The following is a 16,429-nucleotide window of genomic DNA, read 5'->3' on the forward strand; positions in this document are numbered from 1 at the left end:
TTTTCCCTCATTCTGATTGTTAATACCATCCATGGACTAACCTTGCCCCATTGTACTTTGCTCTGTTGAAGCTGTACTATTTAAACAATCAACTGCAGTGCTGTTGCTGCACTCCATGAATTTCATCGCCTGAACAAATGTAGACAAGGTCTACATGGAGATAGTGGGCTCGGATGAATTACACAGTCCAACACAATTTTTGCTGACTTTTACACGAGACTTGTTTTTACTAATTTGGGTGCGCTGATTTCAAATATCAAACCCATTTTTCTCTATCACGTCAGGTTTTTTCCCCTATGGCATTTTCTTTTTGCTAATTTGTAAGTTTTTGATAGTTTTAAGGAGGCAGTACTATTTAGAGGATCAAAAAAAATCGATTTTTTAATATTATTTTCTGAAAGTATGCACTTTTAAAAATCTGTTCCTAACTTTTTATCAAGAAATTCCAAAAATTCCCGAAGATATAGCTTATTATTCAAAGCGGTGCGCAGATCAGAATCGGAGCACTCACCGCTCTCGCTTGTTAGTAAACGAATAAATGCGTAAGAACCTGTAACGACACGTAATTTTTTTCTTATTCTTATTATTATAACCAGAAGTCTGAACTAAACAAAATTAGCAATTATCTACGTGATTTTTCGGTTCACGCCAAATCATTGGAATGCCAAAAGCTAATTTTTGGCATTTTCCCTTGCTCCACTGTCGTAAATTTTCTACACATGACTTACACACTTTATTTGGAGCCCATGACTTGTCTTGATGTACAATTTTTACGTCAAAGTATGCAAAGTACACTTTCTTAACGAAATCAGTGATATTTGCCCTTTGACTGGGAACAGTAAAGCTGGCACAAATGTAACAGAAGGAATCTACACTATTGACACAATTTCAAGTAGTAGACATGATGCATTTTCTTCACTGCCGACTAACATGCAATTAACAAGACAAAAAAAACCAGAGACTTTAGTGAAACGTTATAAACGCTCATCATACTTTCACGATCGATTAACGATTCACTGATTTCGATCGTTCTTTGTCCACTATGATGCATATAGCATTCATTTGTTTTAGGCAGTTGTCATCGCCTACTTTTCATCACCTAAATGTATTAGGTCGGTTAGCGGCCTCTCTCGCATTCAAAGCACCAGTACGTGCCGTTGCAGGTTCTTATGCATTTATTCGTTTACTAACAAGCAAGAGTGGTGAGCGCTCTGATTCTTATCTGCGCACTGCTTTGAATAATAGGCTATATCTTCGGGAATTTTTCGAATTTCTTGATAAAAAGTTAGGAAGAGATTTTTAAAAGTACATACTTTCAGAAAATAATATTAAAAAATCGATTTTTTTGATCCTCTAAATAGCACTGCCTCCTTAAAACTATCAAAAACTTACAAATTAGCAAAAAGAAAATGCCACAGAGGAAAAACCTGACGTGATAAAGAAAAATGGGTTTGATATTTCAAATCAGTGCACCCAAATTAGTAAAAAACAAATGTCAGATCATAATCAGCAGAAAAAAAATTTTTTTTTTTTGTTGGCCAGTGTTATTAGTAACTTTGAAGAAACCCAATCATTAGGAGTTAGACTTAGCAGAGGTCGCAAACCAATCAGTTCACAACAACTAAATGAAGTTGCTACTGCCATTGTGCAGCAAACCATGAATAACAGCACTGATCACTGCAGTGCATGTGCTGTATCAAGACTCGTGGATATGCCTTATGCAACTGTCTGGAAAATTCTACAGAAGATTCTGCATTTATACCCATTCAAGATAACCTTCACACAGGATTGCACCTGCTAGACTTTAAAAGTCGAATGACATTCACTTTAACATTCCTTGCTTAAGTGGAGTTAAACGCTAAGTGGCCATGGATGATTTTGTGGTGAAATGAGGCTAATTTTCACCTGAATGGAGCTGTGAATACTCATAATTGCCAGGTAAGGGCTATGCAAAACCTGTATGCAATCCAACAAATTCCTTTGCATTCACCCAAAGTTACTGTCTCGTACAGGTTTACAGCTTCGTTTATTATTGTATCATTCTTCTTTGAGGACATTCGCAGTCCAGTCCTGTGACCTAGTCAGTTTTGTTGTGCCACAGCTACAGATGCCTGTGCATGGATTCAGTCGTTTTCATGCAGGATGAGGGTCCTTCCAGACATTGGTCAATCCATACAGGAAGTTCTTCAAGAACATTTCATGGAATCCAGTGATCAGCTGTGCATTTCCCAATGCATAGTCACCTCATTCACTTGACCTAACTCCCTCTTACTTCTGGCCTCAGGGATTTCCTGAAAGACAGCATTTATCAGGATCATTTCTGATAACTTGCCAGTGCTGGAGGACAGCATAAAGCATCATAAGCATGACATCAGTCCCAACCAGATGGTTTGTGCCATTGAATACACTGTGCAAAGGATGCAATTTTTGGCAAGGGCAGCATATTGAACAGTACAGTCTGTGAATATATGATGGAAGTGAATAAAATTTTTGCTATTTATGCTTATGTCGCTTTTCTCCTTACACACACAGAAAAATTACTACATCTACATCCTGTATATCATATGGTGCCCCAGCAGTGAATTTTGGAACCACTGTTTTTTTCTTGGATGTCACTTCCGCATGACACACGATGTATTCTTGCAAAGTTTTGCAACATTTGGATTACTGGGTGACACTCCACAAGACCTTAAACAGGGATACTTTAATTTTGATCACCTTGTATTTCTTTTGAAGAAAATGATCATCATTTTCTTCAAACTATCGCAATTTTTTAAATATATAAATCCCACCTTTCCATGAAAGATTGTTAGCCTATAGCACATTATACAGTGTATTAGTATTGCAGGTAGTCAGATGGATTAGATAATCTAGAGATCCTGCTTGAGAAAAAAAACTTTTTTTTAAATACCATTTCACACCACCAATAAGTAGGATGGTGATGGTCTCACACCATGTGACAAAATTCATCTACTGCCTCCAGACATTCACAAAACATCCATGCCTACAATGGGAATCAAATGTCTACTGAAAAGCAGATACACCAGCTTTAAAAGTAATGCTCTATTGACTAGCTAGCTGGCAGGACATTAATTTTAAGAGCAATTTAGGATTAATTAATGCCTAGAACCATCATCATCAAATGCCTGATATATAACCTCAAGGGATGTACAGGATATGAGAGTACTACATGAAAAATTACATCATTACTATCTTCCTATCTGCAATTTTCCTCCAAATCAGTCTGTTACCTGTCAAGACTCCAACATTATCAGATCTTATATTTCTATCTTCTAAGACGTCTTAACTTTTTACTATATCAATCCACCTATATCTTGGTCTTCCTCTGGGTATTTTTTCCTACCAACCTGGCAGAGAACAGTTGTTTCTTCTCCCATTTCTGTTTAAGTGACCATACCACCGGAGATTAGCTCTGATGACGAATTCCTGGATGCTGACAATGTCAAGTTCTTTCCTAATATCCTCATTTTTAATATGATATTGCTGTTGATGCCATCTGTTCATGCCCCTAATCTTTCTCAGGTCTCTCATATCTGCAGTCTCTAGTCTTTGGTCAATGAATCTGAGAGCTGGGTTCTGACCCAGCTCTCATATCCATAAGTTAAAATTGGCTTGAATACTAAAATTAGCCAAAATACTATTTTAGTATTTTGGCTAATTTCTCTCTTATTCCATATAAATTTATTCAGTTGACTTCCTACCATACCAGCTTTGTTGATTCTGTTGTCTATTTCTATATTTAATTTACCATCTTCACTAAAAATCATGCCTAAGTAGCTGAAATGTTTTACTTGTTCTATAGGTTCTCCATTCACAATGCAGTTGATATTTTTAATGTTTCTGCCTATTTTCATTGTCTTTATCTTGTTATTGCTGACCCTCATAACATATCTGTTGCAACAGTTATTCAATTTAGTCAGGGAATCTTGTAGCAGATTTATTTAGAGGTATAACATCATCTGCATAAAGCAAAGAGCTGACATTAACATCTCCAATTTTGATATCAGGTTTAATATCACTTTTCTTCATAATGTGATCCATATAGATAATGAATAACAGAGGGGATAATGTACATCCTTGTCTGACACCAGATTTAATCTTAAACCACCTTCCTGTACTTCCCTCAACTCTAACTGCTGACATACAACTCAAATAAAGACTAAGTATTGCTTGATATAATGCTCCATTGACACCATATAACTGTATCATTTTGAATAGCTTCTCTCTTGGCACCTTGTCATATGCCTTTTCCAGATCTAATACCTAGAACCAATGAAGTTAATTTATAATGTCTGTAATTTGCATATATCAAGTAGCCAGTTTGGTTTTTTTTTATATCAACCATGAGGGATTGCAAAACCTACAGCACATTGCTACTGCTATTTGTGTGTGTGTGTTTCACCGTTTAGCAATAATCCAGGTGGTGAAGAAGGCGACTATTGATTTGCTCCATTATTTTTCGGAAAACTGAGGTGAGGACAATTGGGACAATAGTTTGATAGGTGACATATTTCGTATATAGGTGACTCATTTCAGAAAATGGAAGTTGTCTGAAATGAGGTGAATATAGGCGTGCATCATATAATAGAAATGCTAGATAATCATCAAAAATTGTAAAGATGATACAGGAGAGCGCTGTTTATTTTGGAACACAAACTTTGAGCACAACTTGGTTGGGATGGATACCATCAAGACTCGAAGATATCGGTGTTCATAATTTTTTTTTTTTATGTCATTCTGAATAAAAGTTTCTGATCAAAACATATAGTAGAATACTTAATGAAAAACTGAAAATATTATTAGAATGTAAAAATGGAAGCAGCCTGGTTAAAACTAGTTATAGAGAAAAGAAGAGAATTTAATTTTTAGATAAACATCTTTTGTTTATGGATTATGAAAAAGGATTTGATAATGTAAAAAGACATATACTGTTTGATATATTACAAAAAAATAAATATACCTAATATTTTCAACAACCAACAAAATAAAAATAAATGAAAAAAATTCTGAAAAACAATCTATAAGCTAAGGAGGAAAACGAATGTCCTTTGTCTCCAACACGTTTTAATATTTATATTAATAAAATATTAATAGAGTGGAACACTTCAAATAACCCAGGTATAGAAATTTCCTGGAATAATAAAATAAATACATTATTATTTGTAGATGATCAGGTAATATCAGATAAGGAAGACAATTTACTATATAATTTAAACATTTTGTAGAACAGTTTGGAATGAAAATATCCATAGATAAAACTAAAAATAAAATAATAATAAAATAAAAACTAAAGATAAACATCAAAAAAGGCCAAAAGATGACTTACTGCTAGTATGTGAGTCTACATACCAGATTACAAAATTTAATGACTGAAAATAAACGAATTTACAATTACTTACATTTATCTGTTTAAAAAAATCTTTAATTGTTGATTGTTTTTGCTTTTTCTGCACTCTTATAAGTTCCATCTGCCTCTCCATAGTGTATAAGGCATTAAATGCCTCATTGTCTCCTGATGTACTTGCAATATACTACCTCAAAACAGAGATAGCATCCATTGCTTCTTTACTAGTAGGGACGGTAAGTTCTTGATCACAGTCTTCTTCAACCACTTCATCTTCTTCACCAAGGTGGTCGGAAAGGGTGTCTTCTACACTTGGTACCATTGATGTGATCACACCAGCATCAACATCGTCTTGAAATGAGGAAGACTCATCCATCACATACCAGTTTTTTGGCTCTGATATATCTTCTTCTTCCTCTTCTTCCACAAATGTAACTCCTGCCTTCCGGAAACAGTTGGATATGGTTTCAGGAGTAACATGCAAATGTGCTTTGGCCACATAATGCATGGCATCAAAGATTGATATGATCATTTGTTTTGGGTCCATACCATTATCATGCATAAACACAGCTTTTTCAACAAGCATTTTTCTATATTTCCATTTAAATGCATTAATGATGCCCAGATCTAATGGCTGAAGCTCACTGTACAATTGGGGGGGGGAGAACACTAATCTAATCTAATGTTTCTGAGCTGCAGATCTTTAGGGTGTGTAGGACATTTGTCTAGCAGTAGTAGTTGTGTTTTGCGGTGATTTTCCCCTATTTTAGCATCCAGAACATGCATGGTGGATGTGAAGATGCTGCTGGTCATCCATGCTGTGCTGTTGGCATCGTACTTAGTAGGCAGATCGTTCTTAAAACACCTTCGTTTTTAAAATTTACCAATTACCAGTGGAGGTAATTTTTCTGACCCATCAGCACTGACCATGAGCTAAACAGTTACCGTCTGCTTGCTGAGTTTTCTACCATGACACTTCTCTCCTTTAAAACACAATGTTTTACTTGGCAGAATGTTATAAAAGAGCCCAGTTTCATCAACAGTGAAAATATTTTTCGGTTCGTAGTCCTGAATAATAGTTTTTAGTTCGTTTCCACTGGTTTACAGTTTCCCCTGCAACACTATTACTTTCTCCACACACTTGATTATACACAATATTGTGACGAGTCTTGAAACGATCAATCCATCCATTAGACGCAGTAAAACCATTAATCCCCAACCTCGCAGCAAATTCAAGGGATTTCGCTCGGAGTATAGTACCATCGACTGGAATACCCGACGCTCTCATAGAAACAAACCACTCTGCCACAAGTTTATCCAATTCATGGTATGTCGGTGTCCGGATATATTTTCGTTTTTTTTTTGACATAGCGACAGATTGCTTTGCATTGAGTTCAATGCTTGACCTGTGTTTTACTATCGTGTTCAAAGTGGACACGGAGAATCCAAGATCTTTTGGATCATAATACATTTTCTGTCTTTTTTCTCCATGTTACTAACATGGATCATCCACCACCGTAACTTGAAATCAACTATCACACGCTAAATTACGTAGCAAAAATTCTGCAACATTCAATTTGTACTGTGATTGAAAAATCACAGTATCGCTCATCACTACATCACTGCTGCAAGCGTGCAAGTCACCATGATGGTGGAAACGAAACTACAGTCGAAAGCAACGCCATCTGGGAACGAAAATGCGCAGATTTCCACAGAAATCGATTTGAATGAGAGGAAATTGATTCGAAAATCAGTATTGTCACCCGAAAAAAAAAAACGCAAATCACGAGAAATAACGTCCACATCAAGTTGTTAATGGCGGGAAAACAACATATAAGAAAAAGCCTTAAGACGGGACCAACGGAAAATGACGTAAATGGCAGGAAAACGTAAATTGCGGGAACGTAAAAACAGGGTTTTACTGTATTTACATGTGTATTTGCAAAAATTCCATTTGTAATAAAAAATGAGGGGTACAAAATATTTTGAAATAATACAAAATAACTCTGAAGTTGCTGAACAAGATTTAATGAAATTTGGTGTTCAAGTTTTGTACCAAAATTTGTCAACTCTTTTCAGATTTCATTAAAATCAAATCCTTTTAAATGGAAAAGTTAGATTAAATGTTCTGAGATAAAATTATACATTACAGCAGATAAACCAAAAGGTTCAAATAATATGATACAAATGATGTCAACATACAACAATGCTAACTGAAACATTTTTTTTTAATGATTATATGATAATTTTCATACATCTGTTTTTATTTTATTTGGGAGATGGAATGAAACAACATTAAGGAATAATTCTGAAACCTAAAACAAAATGTTTCCTAAAGCATTTAAAATAAATTTCTATAGAGCATCATACTAGTCACAAAACGTTTCTTATAAATCGGCACTTATGTTTCTCGCTTTAAACCTAAATGCATTGTCTTGTGAACTGTGCTATTTGCTATTATATAATAAATGCTTTTATGAATGACTCTGTTTTTACATTTCTGCTTTAAAAAGCTGAGTTTTAGAAATTTGTTTTGTAGAATAATAAGAATTTTATGAACAGTATAAGCTTTTCTATTGCTCACTATCAATGAGGCATCAGGTTTTTTGTTTATTTTAGAATTTCTTCATTAACCACTCTATTTTTAAACTTCCATTTATTATTGTAATTATGATAACATATTATAAATGTTCTATTAATATGATCAGGGCTCCATTATGTAAAACTCTACTCACCATGCAAGAAATGTACTTGCCAAAACTCCCCATTTTATTAATGATGATCACCATCCTTGATTTCCTGATATGCATCCTCAAGCGGTGTCCTAGTATACAGGCTACTAAGACAACACTACATAATTAAGTGTACATTTATTAATCTCATATCAGCAATTTTTCTCCAAAATAGCCTATTACTTTTCAGCACTAGAAGTGGCATCTCAAATTTTGATCTTTTAAGGCACTTCCAACTGCATCAATCCATCTAGTTCTTAGTCTTCCTCTGGGTCTTTTTCCTGCCATCTTGGCATCAAACACCTATTTTGCTAATCCTTCCTCTCCAATTCTGTTTATGTAACAATGCAAACTTAGATCAGCCCTACTCACACATTTTTGAATGCTAACAATGTCAAGTTCTCTCCTAATGTCTTCATTTTTAATATAATTCTATCATTAATGCCATCTGTACAGGCTCCTAATTTTTTTTCAGAACTCTCAAATCTGTGGTCTCTAATCTAACTTGTCCAATAAGTCAACAGAAGTTATGTACTGTGATTGGAGGAGTTTTTTTATTTTATTTTGTAAAAAAAAAAAAATTTATTTTGTCCACTCTGCAGCTACTGATCCACGGGAAAACTTACTCACCACAGGTACAATTAAGTGAGCGAGCATATTTGTCAAGCCCTGATTATGATCATAAATATTCTTAGATCCAGATTAGTATATCTAGAAAGAGAAAGAAAAAAAAACAAACTATAAAGAAAATAATACTTACCTTAGAAGATTTTGTAAGTACTCAATTGTATATTTAGTATAAGCTCGCATTCCCAGTACAGGAAACATTATCTGTAGCCACACTGGAATGAAAAAAACTTTTCAATTAAAAAATAATAATAATTTTGGAAGTGTATTTTGATCTGTATGAGATCACATAGTAAAAATCTCATTAGATGTGGTAAAAATCTCATTAGATTTTTACCACATTCACAGCCTGTTAGTTGAAAAGATAAGTTATTCAAGTGAGCAATCAGACTGGAAATTTGATTATAAATAAAAACTGTTTCTAATATATCAACATAATCACTACTTCTGAGTAAAGAGATGGATACTACTAAATCCCAAAATTCTAACAGAAGTTAGAAAATGTAACAGCAGGGAAGTTAATGACATTAGTGTTACTTATGGGGGAAGGGGAGGGGGGAAGACAAAAAAAGATTGCTGAAAAATTAGATTCACAGGGAGTAATTAATATTCTGAATAAAAACTGAAATTAATGGCGCCCAACAGAAACTCCAATGCAAGATCAGTACATAAGTAAAAAATGCATTTTAGTCTCATGTGAAGGTGGGAGTGGCTATTATCATTCATTTTGATAAAAATTAATGCTGGTCAATATTTTCTCAAAATCTTAAATTTCACTAAAATCAGTTCATTCAGTCTTAAGTTCTTTTCTGTTTACATTATGCCTAAAAACTGGTAGAAAACTGTGTTGTTATATAGAGTCCTAGTGCGCATGCTTTTGGTTGCATGTGAAGACAGCCTGAGCCATCCTGGCAGCAGTGTTTCCTTAGAATTAAGGTCACTCTCACACCTTAGACAATTCTGTTCCTCACTCACGTTTGGTGTATTTAGATAGTGCACTACATTTGCCAACTTTTTTTTAATATTTAATTATATATATATATATATATATATATATTTATTTATTTATTTATTTATTTATTATTATAAAGAGAGACCTCCAGGGAGTCAGACTTAAGGGAGGACACATAATACACACATATTATGTGTGTATTATGTGTGTATTATGTTCACAAGCTATCATAGTTATTCTTGAATTCATTCACACTGCTTGCACAACATTCAAAGGCAAACCATTCCAATCACACACAATCCTTTGAGAGAAAAATCTAGCCCTCACACCCTTCTTGGAGGCCTTCAGTCTCAGCTTCCAAGGAAGCTGAGACTGAAGCCCTCTTATCCTTTCTTGATCCTCCATAAATTAAAAAATTCCATCAGTTGGAATCCTGTATGAGCCTTTCAGAAGATTGTAAGTCTCAATCATATCACCCCTCTTTCTCCAGTTTGCTAGTGTTTGCGGTCTACAAATTCTCAATCTATCATCATAATCAGTATTCCACAATCCTATATCATTTTTAACACTCTCCTTTGTACTCTCTTCAATATATCAGAATCACAATGGAAACCAGGAGACTAGACCTACAACACAATAGTCCAAGTGAGGTCTTATTAAGGCCCTGTTAAGAGACAAAATAACATCCTTATTTTTACATGTGAACGTTCGTTTCAGCATTGCAATTATCTTTTGAGCTGCATTTGCAATTGTTGACAAATGGCCCCTCAACTTCAATTTCCTAACTATTAACACTCAAAGATCCCTAGCCTCATCAGTTTCTTATAGCCTAATCCCACCAACATAATACAACATTGGATATCTAATCATGCCGAAGTGAATGATTTTACATTTACTCACGTTGAACTGACATCCCATTTTCCAATGCCCACAATTCCAGCCTATTCAAATCATTCTGCAAGTACTGCATATCAGCAGCATTCCTGATTATCCCTATCTTTGCATCATCAGCAAATAGCTGTATGTCACTTGTCAAATCCTTCCCAAATAAATCATTAACGTACAGATTGATTAACAGTGGACTAAACACTGATCCTTGTGGAACACCACTTGTTACCTTAAACCTTGCAGACTCAGATCCCCCGTATATATATATATATACCACTTTTTGATATCTGTCAGTCAGCCATCCTCTTATTTTAAAATCCAATCCCATATTCTCCAATTTATGCAAGAGTAATCCATGCCATATTTTGTGAAAAGCCTTAGCAAAATCCAAAAGTATGATGGTGTATCCATTTACATTGTCTAGCTGAATGGTAACATTATTATAGAATGAGAGCAAGTTGCTAAAACATAACCTTCACTTAGTAAACCAATGCTGTTCATTGCAAAGTAGAGATACAGTGTCAGCCCATTTCTGAATGTGAGCCCTACCTAATTTTTCCAAAATCTTCACCACTACTCCTGAAATACTAATTGGTCGATACTTGGATACATCGGTCTTTGCACCACCCTTGTGCAATTCAATTACCATACATTCCTTCCATTCCTGCGGAATCTTCCCTGTTCTGAGACATATTAAACAGCCTGGTCAAAGGAATGGCCAGTTCGGCTGAACACTTTTAGCACACGTGCTGATATTCCATCAGTCCCTATTGCTGAATTCTTATCCAATTTGTGCAACAGCTCTAATACCTCATCTTCATACACCTGCATTTTTCACCTCGTGAAGAGAAAACAGTGAGCTAAATATTATGTTCACCAGGTTGATAGCTTTTAACAAAATGGACACTCATTAACTGAATAACTCTCTTCTGCATTTGTAACCCTCATGCCATCTGGATTTATAAGAGTTATTCCTTCATATTCATTCTTTAATAAATTTTGTTTAATCCTTTACCCAAGTGTAAGTAAACAAAGTTTGCACCTGAAGTAGTTCAGGACTGAGGCAACTCGTAGCAAAGGTGGACCAGGCTCTCATCACTTCTTGTCTCGTATCTCCCATAATGCAAAGCACATCTCCTTGTGGAGATGTATAATGCTATGCATTAAGGGGAGGGCCTCAATAAAGGTCGAAACCAGACCGGTTTCGACCTTTATTGAGGTCTTGTCAGTGAGAGGCAGACCCAGAAGTGGTGATACTAAGGCAAAATCAACAGAGAGGTGATATTTACTTATACGAGTTGCCAAAAGGTCCAATATTCATTCTTTCTTTTACTTGCAGCATATCGATAAAATTCTTGTGGGTTGTCTTTAGCACACAGAGCCAGTTTCTTTTCATATTCAGACTTTGCTATCCGCACAACAGTTGCGGCTATTCCAGAATGCAGTTTATAATGTTCATAACGGACGTCATTCTTAGGCACACAGTATTCCTTCCACATCGCCCTTTTCTTAGGAATCTCTTGCTTATTAAAATTACACATCCATTTGACACCTACTCTATTTATTCTTTGAACTCTCGGGACACATTCTGATATTGCATCATTTAAGTATTGTTTAAGTGCTTCCCATGCACTCTCAATTCCACTGAACTCGTATACTTCATAATTTCATAATGAAGTATACTCATAATACTTCATAATTTGGTCATAATTTCCTGCTTTATAGTTCAGCATGTAACCTATTCTGAATGAAACATTCATAAACTTAGTCACTTCCCAAGTGAGTACCACATGATCACTGTCACCAACCGGAGGCAGAATAGTTACTTCTTTAACTGAAACGCCCTCTGACACTATAATCAAATCTAACACTCTTTGCCCTCAAGTTGTTCCTTCTGTCACATGCTGCTTGAGGAAGTTGTTCTGCAACAGCTCATTAAATGCATTTTCCTTCTCATGAGATTCTACTGCTATCAAATCAATATTTGGATAATTAAAGTTTCCTATTATATTACTCTTTTTGTGCTCATCTTTTCTCTTTGGTGATGCATTTCTTCATCACTAGCAACCGATACACCAGGTCTGTAACAACACCTCACTGTGTAACTGATCTTGTTAGATTCCATCTCACACCAGATGGCTTCACTCTCAGTGCCACATGAAATATTGTTAGTAGTAGTAGTACTACAATCACATGTCTCAACTCTAACTGGATTCAAGTCATGCGATATCATTAGCAGTACACCCCTCCTCTCCTATCCTCCCTAAAAATACCGTATCCTATCCTTGACACTTGATACCAGTTAGTAGCTCCGATTCTGATAGCAAGGTGTCGCTAATACCTACAATCTGAGGTCACAACATATTGAATAAGGCAACAAACTATCCATTTGTTTCTGATACTCCTATCATTCATGTATAGACATAAAAATCGGTTTGTTCTTTTGTACTGTCTTGTCTGCAGTCTGCCTGACACAGTTGGACAACTTACAGATCTCTATTCTCTAATGCTTTACATATGTAGACATCTTTGTACACATTTGATCGGTCTGAACCAAACAAACACAAACCCGAAATAGTTCTCTCCTCGTCAACATTTCACACCACATAATTTAGTTTCCCTGACTCTCTGTGTTAGGTCTAATACCAGTTATTAGTTTTTCCAGACTCCTGATACAAAACACATTCAGTGTAGGCCGGCCCTCTTATATAAATCCAGTCTTCCATCAAACTCACTCCACCCTTCAAAAAACTCGCATCCATTATTTCTACATTGAATAGTTCACCATCATGGCCCTTCTTCTTAATTCATTTTTATCAGAGCAAGGTAAAATACTGACAGTTTTCACTTTCCCACTCTTCACTCTCGCTTCTTCCAACAACCCTTCCATGTCCTCTCTCATACTAAACTTATCGCCAGTTAAACCATTAGTACCTACTACAACTACGATTTCATTTACTCTTCTTTTCTGTTTTTGAATTGCTTGCATTATATTTTAAATTTCAGGAAAACTCGATGTTATAACTCGCTCATCTATAGCATGTTTTATTATAGGTTTACCATACCAAATAACTTTTTTCTTACTTACCTGATTTCCATTATTTCCTGACTTGCCTGTTTCTTTGCTTTGTGAAGTTCTTATTTTCCTGTTCATTTTTCTCTTTCTCCCTATGCTCATTTAAACACCTCTCAACCTTTTGCAATTCCCGCATAGTCTCTCTGATGATCTGCTTCAACTTCGCTATTTTGGCAGTTAATTTATTTTCATTAACCTCCTCCATTTCACTATCCTTCTTGTTCTTGCCTTCTGTGCTTTTTTTAGCATTATATTTCTTGCCCTTTTTTTTGGTGCCATTTTAAACTTATACTAAATATTGAAATATCTTAATAAAAATATGTGATAAAATACTAAATACACTATAAAACATTAAAATCTACACTAGTATACTACAAAACACTAATTTTCTAAGGGAAAATGCAATAAAAACAGACAAAAATCACCAACTTTACAGGAGCACTAAATTCGCTGACCAACCACTATGCACCAACCATGACCGCTGATGTAAAATATTTAGATATCATCAGCAAGGGTCCTTTATTCCATATTTACCAGCATGGTTATCCAAGTGGATAGTGTACCACTCTCAAACCAACTGGCTATGGATTCAAATCCTGCCACAAGCAGATACAGCTACCCTGCCCATGTAAAAGTTTCATGCTTGTTCTTATTAGAGTATTTCTGATACAAAAAGAGAAAAAAAATCTTTAAACCAGCAGTGCGGCAAGGTTTATGGGTGTATTATGAATTCACATAAGAGTCACATAAGTGCATCAGCTGTATATTATGGGTCTTATCTCATACATGTCTTCTCTTATAAGGATGGTGCATTTTGTTTAAGCAATCACACTGTTGTCTGACATAGTAAGAATGCCCACAATGATAATCCCAACCATTTCCTTGGTTAGGATTATGAGCATTTCCAACTTTCCGATCCATATATTTAGACACAATTCTTTAATGGTATGGAAATAATTCTCTCCTATTCCATTTAAAATTCTCATTTTCTATATCTAAATCTTAGTTTTCCAAAACATGTAGCAAGGCTAACAAATATAAGAATCATCTACCTTTTGCATACTTTTTTGTAAAAACGTTTTCTTACCCACTGATAAAATATACAGAATATGAACCATTAATAGTGGAGATTAAAACTTATAAAACTGAGAAAGAAGTATTTATTTCATTTCATTATATTTATTTTAAATTAAATTTTTTTTTGACTGTTTTCTGAGTTGCCACCATGCCATATGACATGACATCACCTATCCATCAAAAACAATGTTTTGGAGCCAATCAGGATTCAGAAATGCACTAATCTAAGAATTTTATTTTATTGAAGTTTTATGATACTGAGATGTTTTCAACATTTCCTTGCAAATGAGAGAAGAGACTGTTTAATCTTTCTTTCTTTTTTTTTTCTTTTAAATAACTGAAGACATAAGTGTCAGATGCAAAAACATAGAAGAAAATAGTACTATTAATAAAATTATAATAATAAATGGTTTTTGTAGTACATAAAATGCATGAATATTTTTCTTCACAGACTAATAAACAAGTAGTTAACATATGTGATCAACAATGGTAGTTATTCAGGGTTAAATGCCAAACCATTAGCAAAAGTTACTTTTAACTGACCAGATCCAGGAATAAGCATGACTATGATATGTTAATCAACTGTGGGTGAAGTACACTCAAGCTAACATCTGATGAGTGAGATATTTGCTTGACTGGTGAGCCAGCACAAAATTTTTCAAGCCATGCATATAAGATTATGAATGGAGTTATCTTACAACCTTAGTCTTACATCTAGAGCTTCCATAGCTCAGTTGGTATAGATAAAGCCCTTTATGGAAGTGGAGGGTTTTGTCCACCTGACTCGGGATTTTTTGTCCCTCAGAACAGACAAACTGGCCCAATAATATACACACGGATCTACAGTCATAAATATACTTAATCCCTCACTAGGAGAGTTCAACCAGTCCTAAGGGAAGGTCGAGGAATGGAGGGGAGACTGTATATGAATAAATAAAGTCTTATAACTGATTTTAAATCGAACTATTTTCCAGCACAACCTTAATTTCTGTTCATGCAGAATTAAATATATATACTGCTGTATATAATGTGGAAATCTTGAAAATTATATTTAATCAAGGTTTCCTTTATAAAAATCTCCATTTTTTATAAACTTGTGCATTTTGTTATGCCCAAGTTTTCCTTGGGCATAACAAAATTATTTTAATTGCAAGAATATTTTAATTCTTCCAATACATACTGTCTCAGTCACTGAGACATCCTCAGGGAGTACAGTCAGGGTTCAGTCCTTGGACCATTACTGTTCAATCTATACATTAATGACATCAGGAAGGATCTAACATCAGATGTGCAATTGTTTGCCGATGATGCAAATATAGGCAGGGCAATCAGGAATGCTACAGATTCAACAATTACAAAATGATTTGAATAGAGTGGAAATTTGGGCATATGAAAATAGCTGTTAATGTATTGTTAGTAAGTGTAAAGTTATGCACTTTGGCGTGATTAGCATCCCAGCAGCATATTATATTAGCGGGGTTATGCTACAAGAAACTGAAGAGGCAAGGGATCTTGACAGCATATTGGTGGATAGGAATTTAAAATTCAAAGGTCACATAGCAAAAGTTGCAAATACAAGTCAGAAGATAACTGCGATGTTGAGGTGAACCTTGACATGTAAGGATAAGGAAGTCATTTTGCCTTTTTATAAGGCTTTGATAAGACCACACCTGAATTATTGTATGCAGATTTGGTCTCCCAGGTTCCGAGAG

At 35.0% G+C, this 16,429-nt stretch overlaps 1 protein-coding gene across 1 annotated transcript in view; it reads right to left on the reverse strand.

The window, feature by feature from the left end:
* Positions 1-16,429, reverse strand: part of Tmem214 (Transmembrane protein 214) — a 367,830-nt gene that overhangs the window by 157,306 nt on the left and 194,095 nt on the right. Inside the window, exon 7 of the mRNA XM_090410284.1 lies at positions 8,858-8,939. Within this exon, the coding sequence (XP_090266410.1) occupies positions 8,858-8,939 (82 nt within the window). The remainder of the gene's footprint in view (positions 1-8,857; positions 8,940-16,429) is intronic.

This window comes from Typopeltis vanoorti, chromosome 20 (assembly GCF_054136105.1).
Source record: "Typopeltis vanoorti isolate ZY-2024b chromosome 20, IOZ_Tvanoo_1.0, whole genome shotgun sequence".
In the NCBI taxonomy this organism is placed as follows: Eukaryota; Metazoa; Arthropoda; class Arachnida; order Uropygi; family Thelyphonidae; genus Typopeltis; species Typopeltis vanoorti.